Raw genomic sequence first — 11435 nt, forward strand, 5'->3', positions numbered from 1 at the left:
GCATTTGCTCCAAGAACTTAAATTTAGATACATATTTTGAGGCAAACTACTAAGAATTGTCACAACATGCAGAGCCAGTATGGAATCTAGTGGGTGATGAAGCAAGCAGTACACAGATTGGGATAGTTCACTTAGGAATTTGCAACTATCAAATCATCAATAATTTTTACCCTCACAGTGGACTTATTCAGTGGCTTTGCATTTGGTGGTTTGTTTCGACTAGATGGCAGTCCACATGTTGGGAGAGGGGGTTATTCATGTGGATCAGAGGGTGCAAACCTCCAAATTCAGTATCTTTTGTATGCTAGGAATATACAGAACATGTATTTCTAAAAGCCAAACTTACGGTATCTTGCACCTTTTAAATCCCACAGTGAATCCGGCCAAGTTTCTCCACAAGGTGGCACTAGTTTATTACTTTTAAACTCTTGCAGTGCAGTCACTGTTAATATTTTATTCTTGGGTTACGTATCCTTGGAAGTTCCATTTCATTTCTCAACGTTGCCCTGACAAGTGGGTTTAGGAATAATGTCAAAGCTTCCAGGAGTTAGTCATAGGACTTGAGACTAATCCAATAAATAAACCATTTGTGCCGAATCTGGGTGTTTATTTACAATCGGTGTCTGAACCTTCAGTTTTTTAGGCAAGTTTGAAATTGTTAAAGTGTTTGTACTGAAACTGTCATTGCAAGCTCTGGCTCGTTGAATCTGCTGCTAAACATCTAAAAACTAACTTCCAGGGCCAATAAACCATTCCACCTTAGTTTATGGGTATAATTTTGCCTTAATCCTTTTTCTCCCAGTTGGCATGTTTCATTACGGCATCTTTCTTGTACAGCACTAGGTGAACAAAATGCATGGCCATACATATGGTCTCAGAGCTGAGGTGGAGGAGTGGACTGGTCATTTTATAGCTGCAGGATATCTCCTACCTTCCCTTAGGCCTCCTGACATAAGACTGGGGAGGTTAATTTGGGGGGTGTTGAAGGGGTCAAGGGGCCCCATTAGCTCATGATTAAGGGCCACATGTTAAAGTAGGTGTGACTATTTTTTTTAAAGGGACATTTTGGGGGGAAATTGGGTGAGGGTGTAGTACAAATTTTTTGGCATTATGGCAGGAGACTAGCAAGTGTGGTTGGTAATATATATTTTTTAAAGAATAATTAAAAATGGATGGATTTTTCGCCACAAGAAACCTTTTGGCACTACAGCAGGAGACTATTGAAGCAGTCGAAATTAATATTATTTAATGACAAGTTGGAGGGTGCTGGGTTCAGCCCATGGACCATGGGTAACTTCCCCTCTTTCTGTGGAGCACCCCTCAGTAAAATATTCAGCCACCTGTTATGATCCTGCTGACCTTCCAGCTGAATCTGTAGGTCTCTGACTGCCTCAGATAATGTATTTAACCAGGACTGAGTTTTTAAAAGGAGACCTAAGGCCTCCTTAACCATCCCTGGTGTGAGAGAAAGAGTTTGCATGCAAATGCTTTCATAAACAGTTTCAAGGCATTAACCCAGTCCTCTTTATCAATCATTGAATTTGCTGAACCAATTCCTCTGCATCTGACAACTCAGCTTGGTCTTCTTTGCCATTTTTTCCTTCCTTCGCTCAATGTGATTGCACCATTATTGCCTCGTCAGTTTTACCTGCAGTGTCAAATGAGACCTCTTTCCTGCATGGGTGGGAAGCCAACTTACTTTTTTCTTTTCTTGCCATGTTTGAACCTTTTGTTGCATCCTCTCACTTCAGTTCCACTTTAGGAGCAAATACGAGTAATGACTTTAGCTCTCCTCTGATCCAGGAAGTCTTGTGAACTGGAGCAAAATAGGACTGTGTGTCCATCTTGGCTGCCGCCAAGCCACACACACACACACACACACGTATCCTAAAATCCAAGCCAGCAACATCCGTTTGTAAATCTTGCCCATCTGTTTGGCCTTGGAAATATTGGTTTCATACGCTTATAGCTGTTTCATTTTAGGTGATCTAACAGAACTGAGTTGCCAGAAGGCAACCAATTGCTAGTTGCCATTCTCAGAATGCTGTCGAATGACAGCAACTGGTAGCATTTTTCAGATAAGGAGATGCATGCCATTTTTAAGAAGTTGACTTAAACTATTGCTATCTATCTTCAGAACACAGTACAGAGGTAACATTTTATATTTGATTACAAGAATGTAGCACACATAATACACCCTGTTCAGCTTTAACCAGCCAAGGTTTGCATAATTTCCAACGCATACTAGCTTGAATTTTGTGGCCTTATACCGCTCATTCAGGGACAGCTTTTATCTGAATGAATCTCAGATTTGGAAAAGGGCACGTTCAAACCCTTGCATAACTACCTTGCATACTTTTCTTCCACTGCTTCTTGAAAAACACGAGGCCGCCTGCTTTCTCCTGCACACCTTTTCTTTTCGTGCCTCTTGTTTGGAACAGTAGCACGGGGACAAAAGAGGGGAAGAAATGTTCTATGGGACAGGAGGGGACTTTTTTCACAAAAATTATAAATGGCTGCTTGAGTGACCTATTTGATCCCTCCTGCAGACAATGCGGGATTGTTCCTGCGATGAAATCTGTGAAGCTTTGAACCTAGGTAGTTTTCTACCATCGGGTGTTTTCTCCAAACAATGACTTTCTAACAGTATATTAACACAAGCTAAACTGTGTTTCTTTGATCCAAACCTAGCAAGCCTCCCAGCGTACTCTGAAAATTGTGCAGGTACATCAAGTGATGTGTGTGCTGGCGTGCTCTGGTCCATGGGGTCACGAAGAGTCGGACACGACTAAACGACTAAACAACAACATCAAGTGGTACCTTTTGACCGATCCATTCACTGTATCCCTTCAGCTTCTTAGTTTGCTTCTCCTTACACACTTGTGTGCTTATGGCACTGTGGGAAAGAACAGCCAATCTGTTGTAGTCCAGATGGTGCTGAACTTCCTGAGCCCGGATAATTGGCCAGTTGTCTACTTTAGATGGTACCGTGCTCTCCTTGGAACAGCAGGTTCATAGTTTCGGCGTGCTCCTAGATCCATCTTTGTTGCTGGAGGTCCAAGTGACCTCTGCCTAGGAGTCCCTTCTACTAGCTTCAGCTGGTCAGACAGCTACAGTCCTACTGGACCATGATAGCCTTGCCATTGTCATCCATGCGCTGGTAACCTCCAGGCTGGATTGCTGCAATGCGCTCTATGTGGCGCTGCACTTGAAGTTGGTTCAGAAGCTGCAGCTGCTGCAAAATGTGGTGGTAAGACATCACTAATGTGTTATCCTGCTATTGAAAGAATGGCATTGACTGACCTATCCCAAGATAGGTTCATTGTGCTAGTTTGGGGTATAAACCCCTATAAAGCTTAAAGCTGGGATGCCTGAAAGATCATATCATCCCTTATATACCCAATTGATCACTACACTTTGCAGGTGAGGGTCTCCTGCAGATACCATTTTATCAGGAGGTCCATTCTTCACAAATTAGGAATTAGGCATTTAGTGTTGTGGCATTTATCCTTTCAAACCCCCCTTGAATATTAGACAGATGCTGAAGACCTTCCTCTCCCAGCAAGCCTTTTAAGTTGAGATCTGCATCTGCACTGAGGTTGTTTTAAGCAGTTTTTAGAGTTTATCCCTTGTTTGCCACCCTGGTCTCCTTTGGGATAAAGGATGGGCTATAAATTTAACAGCAAGTAAATAAAATGAATAAAAACCTCCTCTTTAGAGCAGTCAAGAACACACAAGCTGGAAAACAGGAGATCAGGGCAAGCATTCCTCCAACTGCTTGCTGGGGGAACTCCCAATCCCAGGTTTAGCTCATTGTTTCGACTTGTTTTCAAGGTGAATGGTTTTACAGCAGTTGTAATTGAAGTGCTTTCAGCTCCCAGGTCTACAATGGAAGTTGTAAGGTAGGATGTGCAGGGAGTCCTTTCCCCTTTAGAACAAGCTGCTCCTTTGATATGTGAGAAGTACCTGCTTGGAATTCTCATCTCTTGCCAAGTGACACTCCATAGCAGCCAATTGTCTGTAATTGCCTCACCTGAATTAAATTACCACCCCCTCCCCACTTGGGAATAGCTGTTGATGCTCATCATAGCTACAAAGCGCTGCTTGTCCTCAAGGAACCCTTCCACCACAAAGAGCTGCCTGAGATTAAATGAGAAGGGCTGTCGCTCAGCACCCTTCCGGCTGCGTTGGATCTACTCCACTTGCCCATATTCTTAATAGAATATGGATAGCAGGGGGTAGAATGCAACACAAACCTGAAACACATTAGCATCCGCACAGTGGCTCAGTGTGTATTGGCAGTGCCTGGCGAAATATGCACGCCCTAAGTTTGTGGGCATCATGCGGGAGGCAACAGGCGGACTTTGCTGCCTGTGTAGTTACTTATATCCTTGACATTGTGTGGGGTTGGACTAGTCAGGGTTTCCCAACCTTGGGTCTCCAGCTGGTTTTGGACTACAATCCGCATCATCCCTGACCACTGGTCCTGCTAGCTAGGGATCATGGGAGCTGTAGTCCAAAAACAGCTGGAGACCCAAGGTTGGGAAACCCTGGACTAGATGACCCTCAGGCTCCCATCCAACACTCTATGAACCAAGGGAAGGGCCTATTCTGCAGCAGCACCTCAGCTATGGAATGTCCTCCCCCCTGAAACGTGACTGGTGCTGAAGCCGATAAGCATCTATCTCGCCGATAAGCATCTATCTGGCAAGTATCTTTCCATGAACCAAGTCTTTGCCTGCTGTTCCCTTTGGCCACACCCACATTTAAAGCCATGCCACCTTAACAGTCACTGCTTTCCCTAAAAAATCTCAGGAACTGTAAAGGGTGCTTGGAACAGTGCCTTTGTGAGTGGTAAATATCTGTTTTGTTTGCAAGTATCAGTAAGTATGGGAAAGAATGTAGGAAATGGTGCCTATGAAACCCATTTCAGCAAGGATTCAGGAATCCACTGCTTTAAATGTGTGGCATGGATGTGACTGTTCCAAGTGCAAGATGATTTTGTAGCATCTGGTGTACAACAATAATATTCAGGATGAATCAAAAGCTTGAGGCCTTTTGCTATATATCTATAGATCAATACCAATCTCTCTAGTGCTCTCTCCCTTTCTCTTCCAAACTTTCCCGCTTTTGTTGGTACTAAAGCATTTACTACCACTAGCATTCTCCCTCTGCTCTGATCCGCAACATTAACAAATGGCAGAAGAGGGAGCATCTGGGCTTCTTAATATCAAAATATTTCTCTGTCCTGGCAGGCAGGGTCATTGCTTCCTTTGTGTATGTAGACTCCAGATGTGCAGGGTTTGGCAGCGACATTTATTGGATGCAAACATTTCCCAGCATGACCTCGTGCGCAGTTGTGTCAGTGACCTCACAGTTAACGGCTGTGAGATCTGATCTAACCACCGTACATTTGTAGTGTATGCTCCCAGACCTTTTCCTTGCTACAACCAGAACTTGGGCATTAATGGGAAAACATCCTAAAACAGATCTGGGGGAGGGGGGGGGACCAGAACGAGAAAGGTGTTAATGAATACTTGGCAATGACAGGTGCCAGACCTTTTCAGCAGGCCTGGAAAACCCCAAGCAGTGCCCATCCCCTGGCTGTGCAACCAGATGTGCTGCCTTTGAAACAGCTGAGCTGGGTGGCACAGTTGCCTATTTGGGAGGAGATATGAGGTCATCTCGGATGGGGCTTTATATGGGAGGGGTTCCCATGGTGACAGACAGAGGTTCACCTTAGTAAGGGGTAGGGTGGGTAAAGTTCTCATTTTTCCATCTTCTCTGGAGCAGGCATTCATCCAAAACTCTGCACAAATCAACAGAACCAGCCTTCAAGGGAAGAACACCCAGGGCAAGCTGCATCATGCCAGCTGCACGGAGAAATGCTCCCTGGTCCCAGCACAAACGTATCAGTGCTAGGCTCCATGGGCTGTGCACAGATTTTTATTTTTTGCTGGGTTGCAAGCCTGATCCCTTGTAGAATAAACTGCGCTGGATTTGCAGGGAAGGCTCGGCTGCTGTTGGGCAGAGAGCTCTTCCATTAGAGGGCTGGAGTCAACATGCTGCTTGCCGATATGGAAAATGGTGATAGCAGCAGCGCTTGCAAGTCAACTGGGCTTCTCACTGGTGGGAGTCTGCCATTTCCCAGAGCCCATGACCTGCAAAGCAAACAATCAGTGTAAAAAAATGTGGAGCCAGCAAGGGAGCTGTAATTTTGGCTGGGTGCTGTTGCCGTGCTGCAAAGGAGCATGTGCCAGGGAGGTGTGAAAGGGCAGGATGCAGGAAATCTCTAGCAGAGAGAGAGTTCTTCTGCAAGTTATAATACTTTTTTATTTTTAAAAACACACAAACACTTGCTTGTTCTCAAGGTGGTTTCAAGGTACTGGTGGGCAAAGGGTAGGAGGGGCATTTGCACAGCATCTTCACTCAAAGAACTCTTCTTCCTTTCAACTGGACCTGAAGCTGTTCCACCTGCTGCTCCATCTGGATGGTGAGAGGGTGCTCTGGTCCTAATTTGCTGTGGTAGTCAAACAGGGTTTCCACTAAGATGTCAAGCACTTCTTCCTCCATCACTTCCTGGAGTGGCAGGGGCATAGCTGTTTTGGTGTCCCGCTCATGTTTCAGTAGCTTTTGCTTGTAAATTTTATCCTGAGTAAGCTGGCCCACGTGATACCCATGTTGGTGGGCCATCTTCCAGTGGCTTATTTTATGCCCCATGTTCCAGACAGAGCTTCCTGCGGTTGAATGCAAGGATTCACCCTTGGGTGTGCCATCCTTTGCATCTGCTGCAGCCTCACTTTTTTCCTCAGGAGAGGTCTCAAAGGGCGCTGTACTACTTGAAGAATAGAGGTCCTCTTTCTTTAACTCCTCCTCCTCTTCCTCATCCTCAGATATATCCTGGCTCAGGATCTGAGTTAACCTTGACTTTCTCCGGGACAGCTGATGCTTCATTTTCTGGGGGTTGGAAGGCTCGGAGCTGAGCAGTTTAACTAACCTTGGATGCATATTCTTTCTCTTATACTTTTCTGGCACGTCTGAAGCTTTCAATTTCTGGAAAGTAGGAAGATCCCGCATGATTCTCTGAGTTATCTTAGCAAAGTAACCAGGTGGTCCGAGTTCTTCTATTGGTTTCTCTCCAATTGTTTTTATTTTCTCTCTGTATTTAACCCACAAGCTTCCAGTATTAGCTGGTCCCTTCTCCTCCTCGTCTATGCTTGATAAAGAGCCTTGTTTCCAATTGACCCTCTCTGAGGATTCCTCTGCTTCAGCCTGCAATGATTCACTGTCCCTGCTTCCCTGGGTCTCAGTGTCCTCCTCGGTTTCCTCCTGGGTGTTCTCTTCTTCCTTTCCCCGCCTGGGCATCTCCCTTACCCTGCCTTTCCCTGCTTCGTCCCATGACGAGGAAGGCTCAGATTCTGCCTTGGACATTCTCTTTGCCGAGGCTTTTCCTACTTCACGCTGAGGTGATTCATGCTCTGTGTCCTCCTTGGACATTGTCTGGGCTTTCTCTACTTCATTCTGCCATGCTAGGCCTCCCTTCCTTTCCTTGGACTTCTTGCCTTTCTGTATTTCATCTTGAAATGCTGGACTCCCCCCTTCCGCCTCCTCCTGCTTCTCAGCTAAGAGCTTCGCCAATTCGCCCTGCAGTACATTATCCACTTCTTTCCTGGTTGCCTTCTCTTCTGTTAGCTTCTCTGTACCAGCCTGGTCTGTTGTGCCTGTAGTAGGCTTCTTCGCTTTCCTGCTGCTTCTATCCATTAGGAAGCCTCTCCACCCCTGTGGGGTAGGAACAGGACTTGAAAAGACTGCCTCTTCTCTAATGAGAAAAAACAACAGGTCCTTTACAATATGGCAAACGCCACACAAGAGAGCCATTCAGCGCCATGGCAACAGAGAACAACAGACTGTTACAATACTGTTACAAAGGTTGCACACCACTCCTAATCTCTGCCAAGCAGTAGCAAGATTCCAGGGGGTTCCAAGATTGTATTGTATTTCCATTGGCAAAATTGAGACACAGTGGAGCCCAGTTTCTTTAAGAAATTTGGGTTCTTGTACACATATTTACACCTGGAGTTTTCAATGGAGGGGGTGCAGAACATTATGTTCCAAGAGTGTTTCTCCTTGCCACTCTCATAGCTTCAGCGAGCTTGGATCTAGAGCAGCAGTCAGTCATGGCTCCCGATTTCTCGGTGCAGCCTCCTCCAGCCAGCCTTATGATGGCCTTCCCCACTTCCTCCTCCTTGTTCAAGAAACGGAGGTGAGAGGAGGCTGGAGTCTCTCCCACAGCGGCACACAAGCTTACCCCCTGAAGGAAGCCGATGCTATTCCTCATGTAACTCAGAAAACAGCCTCCTCAAATGTATGCAAATATCAAATTTATATTCCACCTTCTTCCAAGGAGATAACACTCCCCCTTCCCATTTCATTCAATGACCTTGTAATGTAGAGTAGGTTGAGAAAGCGTGACTGATCTAAGGCGGTGATGATACACTGGGCTATAGATTTTGGGTACAGTATAATATTCAACTTTCATTATGGGAAAAGTTGTGGAGACTGGAAATAAAATTTACTGCATGCTGTTCCTTGAAAGAAAATTATATGAAAATGATGTATCGTTGGTACTTAACACCAAGTAAGATTGCAAAAATGTATAAAACAAAATCAAATTTATGTTGGAAATGCAAAGACAAGGAAGGTACTTTTTATCACATGTGGTGGTCATGCTTAAAGGTAAAGGATTTCCGGGAAATGATTTATAACGAATTAAAGAAAATGTTTAAAAACACATTTGTTAAGAAACCAGAAGCCTTTCTATTAGGTATAACAGGTGAAGAAGTACCAAAAGATAAAAGACTTTTTATGTATGCAATGGTGGCGGCAAGAACATTACTAGCCCAGAAATGGAAAGGAGAATTACCAACAAAGGAAGAATGGCAGACGAAACTGATGGAGTATGCAGAAATGGCGAGACTGACAGGGAAGATCAGAAACCAATAAGAGTAAGTATTTGCTAGAGACTGGAGTAAATTTGACGTTTACTTTAAAAACCACTGAAAACTGTTAAAATCATTGGTAGCGTTGTAATGACATTTGTAATGTGAAATTGATTATGATAATTAGAGATATATAATAGTCAGATAAATAGTAAAAGATACAGAAAACTATAATTTTTAATATAGAACCCATGGGAGGGAGGGAAGGGGGTCCAAAGGTTCAGAGAACCTTGTTTGAATTGGTTAGAGATAAAATGTATAAAAATGTGAAAATCTAATAAAAAATATTTTTAAAAAAAAATAGAAAGAGTGACTGATCCAAAGCCATGCAGTGAGTTTCATGATTGGTAAGCCTCTCCAAACTAAATAGTACCAAAAGCTGCAACCTTTCCTCATAGAGGAGTTTGAGAACTCTCTAAGGCAGGCACGTCCAACAGGTAGATCGTGATCTACCAGTAGATCACTGGACTTCTGTGGTAGATCACTGGCTCCCCCCAAAGAAGCTCAACAAGTTTGGCTCCCCTAAAAGAAGCTCATCATTTCCCCCCTGCACCCCTAAAAACTGTGGCTTTCCCCCTCCCTAAAAAAGTTCAACAACTTTGCCCTGAACCCCTAAAAAGGGGGTAGATCACTGGCAGTTTTTAGCTCTGTGAGTAGATCGCAGTCTCTTTGGAGTTGGCCACCCCTGCTCTAGGGGATGGCATCCAATTCCAGCAATTTGTCCATTTCTATTTTGCCTATTAGGTAGAGTGCCTCTGTTCCTCCAACTCCCATCCTGCAAAAGTCAGTTCAGGCAGTGGGATCCACCCAGTGAAGACAGATGCAAAGAATCCATTCTGCTGGTGTTAGGGCAGGGGTGACTGTTAAATGGAATCCTCTCCCTCACCGGATGTGATCTTTACTGTGTTTATAGAGCACAAACCCAGATGGAGTGTCTATAAAAGAGGATTGTGAGTGCAGGGGAGGAGGAGGAGGAGGAGGAGGAGGAGGAGGAGGAGGAGGAGGAGGAGGAGGAGGAGGAGGAGGAGGAGGAGGAGGAGGAGGAGGAGAGGACCAGGTTTAGGGCCTCATGATTTTTGGAGCCTTCCTGAAATCTGCTTTCCCACAGCAGGGCTGAGGACACAGAGGGCATGGGTGCTGGCTCCCAAAAAGCTATAAATATGCCTCTTAACAGCTAGCCTACAGAAAAAACATGGGGCTATGCCAGGGCTTGGTTGTGGCATCTGAAAAGCAGGCTCGTGTCATGGCACCAGGCATGAATAGCCAGGGGTTATTTTGCTCAAATAAGGCAATTGACTCACATGGAGCAGGACCCAGGAAAAAGCTCCAGATTCCCAGGCTCCTAACCAGTAAGTCATGACGGCTAAGTTCTTCCTCCAGTGACAGAGTTAGCATATATTATTAATATGTCATATAATGCCAAGATGGCATCTTAAGAATTCAACACAGGCACTGTGAGAACTGTTGGAGATTCATTCCCCGTGTTTGCATTCATGGGATTGTTGTCTCCCACATGATGGTACAGTGGAACCTCGGTTTATGAACACCTCGGTTTATGAATTTTCGGTTTACGAACGCCGCGGACCCATCTGGAACGGATTAATTCACTTTCCATTACTTTCAATGGGAAAGTTTGATTCAGTTTATGAACGCTTCAGTTTATGAACAGACTTCCGGAACCAATTACACCCATGCTTGGGGTTAATTACACTTCAGGTCAAGTACTCCGCGGACCCGTCTGGAACGGATTAATCCACTTTCCATTACTTTCAATGGGAAAGTTCGCTTCAGTTTATGAACCCTTCAGTTTATGAACAGACTTCCGGAACCAATTGTGTTCATAAACCGAGGTACCACTATATATGTTTTCATTCCACAGAGTCAGACATGACGGAAACAGAAGGTTTATTACTGTGTTTCCTGGAGTGGGACTATTGTCCTTTGTTCATTCTTTTTGCTGTCCATAGCTGCCAAGTCTCCCGTATTCCCCGGGAAACCCCCATTTTCCCAGCCATTTCCCGCTGGCAGCCCGGATTTTTAAAAAACCCGTAAATCCCCCGGATTCTTACCGGCCCGGGGAGGCTCCTTCTGCGCATGTCTGGAGTCTCTGGACATGCACAGAAGCGATTTCTGGCGCTGCAGCCATTTTGGAAATGGGCAGAGCATGCGTAGAAGTGTCTTCCGGTGTCGCTCTGCCCAGTTCCAAAATGGCCACAGCGCGACTTCCAGTGCTGTGGCCATTTTGGAAATGGGCAGAGCATGCGTAGAAGCAACTTCCGGTGCTGCTCTGCCCCATTCCAAAATGGTCGCAGCACAACTTCTGGTGCCGTGCCGCTGCCGAATTTTTAAATCTGGGAGTTGGCACCTATGTTGCTGTCTGATGCTAGAGAGAGAGGGAGCCATGTTGCAGTGCTCCGTGTGTGTTTATATGTAAAT

General features: G+C 45.1%; 1 protein-coding gene across 1 annotated transcript; it reads right to left on the bottom strand.

Moving 5' to 3' along the window:
- Nucleotides 1-5302: 5302 nt before the first annotated feature.
- LOC148686934 (uncharacterized) lies at nt 5303-7882 on the bottom strand. The gene has a single exon (XM_088662333.1). The coding sequence runs from the start codon at nt 7876-7878 to the stop codon at nt 6430-6432; it is 1449 nt and encodes a 482-aa protein (XP_088518459.1). The 5' UTR covers nt 7879-7882; the 3' UTR covers nt 5303-6429.
- Between the last annotated feature and the right edge of the window lie 3553 nt (nt 7883-11435).

This window comes from Zootoca vivipara, chromosome 2 (assembly GCF_965207765.1).
Source record: "Zootoca vivipara chromosome 2, rZooViv2.hap1.1, whole genome shotgun sequence".
In the NCBI taxonomy this organism is placed as follows: domain Eukaryota; kingdom Metazoa; phylum Chordata; class Lepidosauria; order Squamata; family Lacertidae; genus Zootoca; species Zootoca vivipara.

Bases quoted from the DNA above. Each gene is read 5' to 3' on its own strand.
- LOC148686934 (XM_088662333.1), bottom strand. From the start codon at position 7,878: ATGGCTCTCTTGTGTGGCGTTTGCCATATTGTAAAGGACCTGTTGTTT.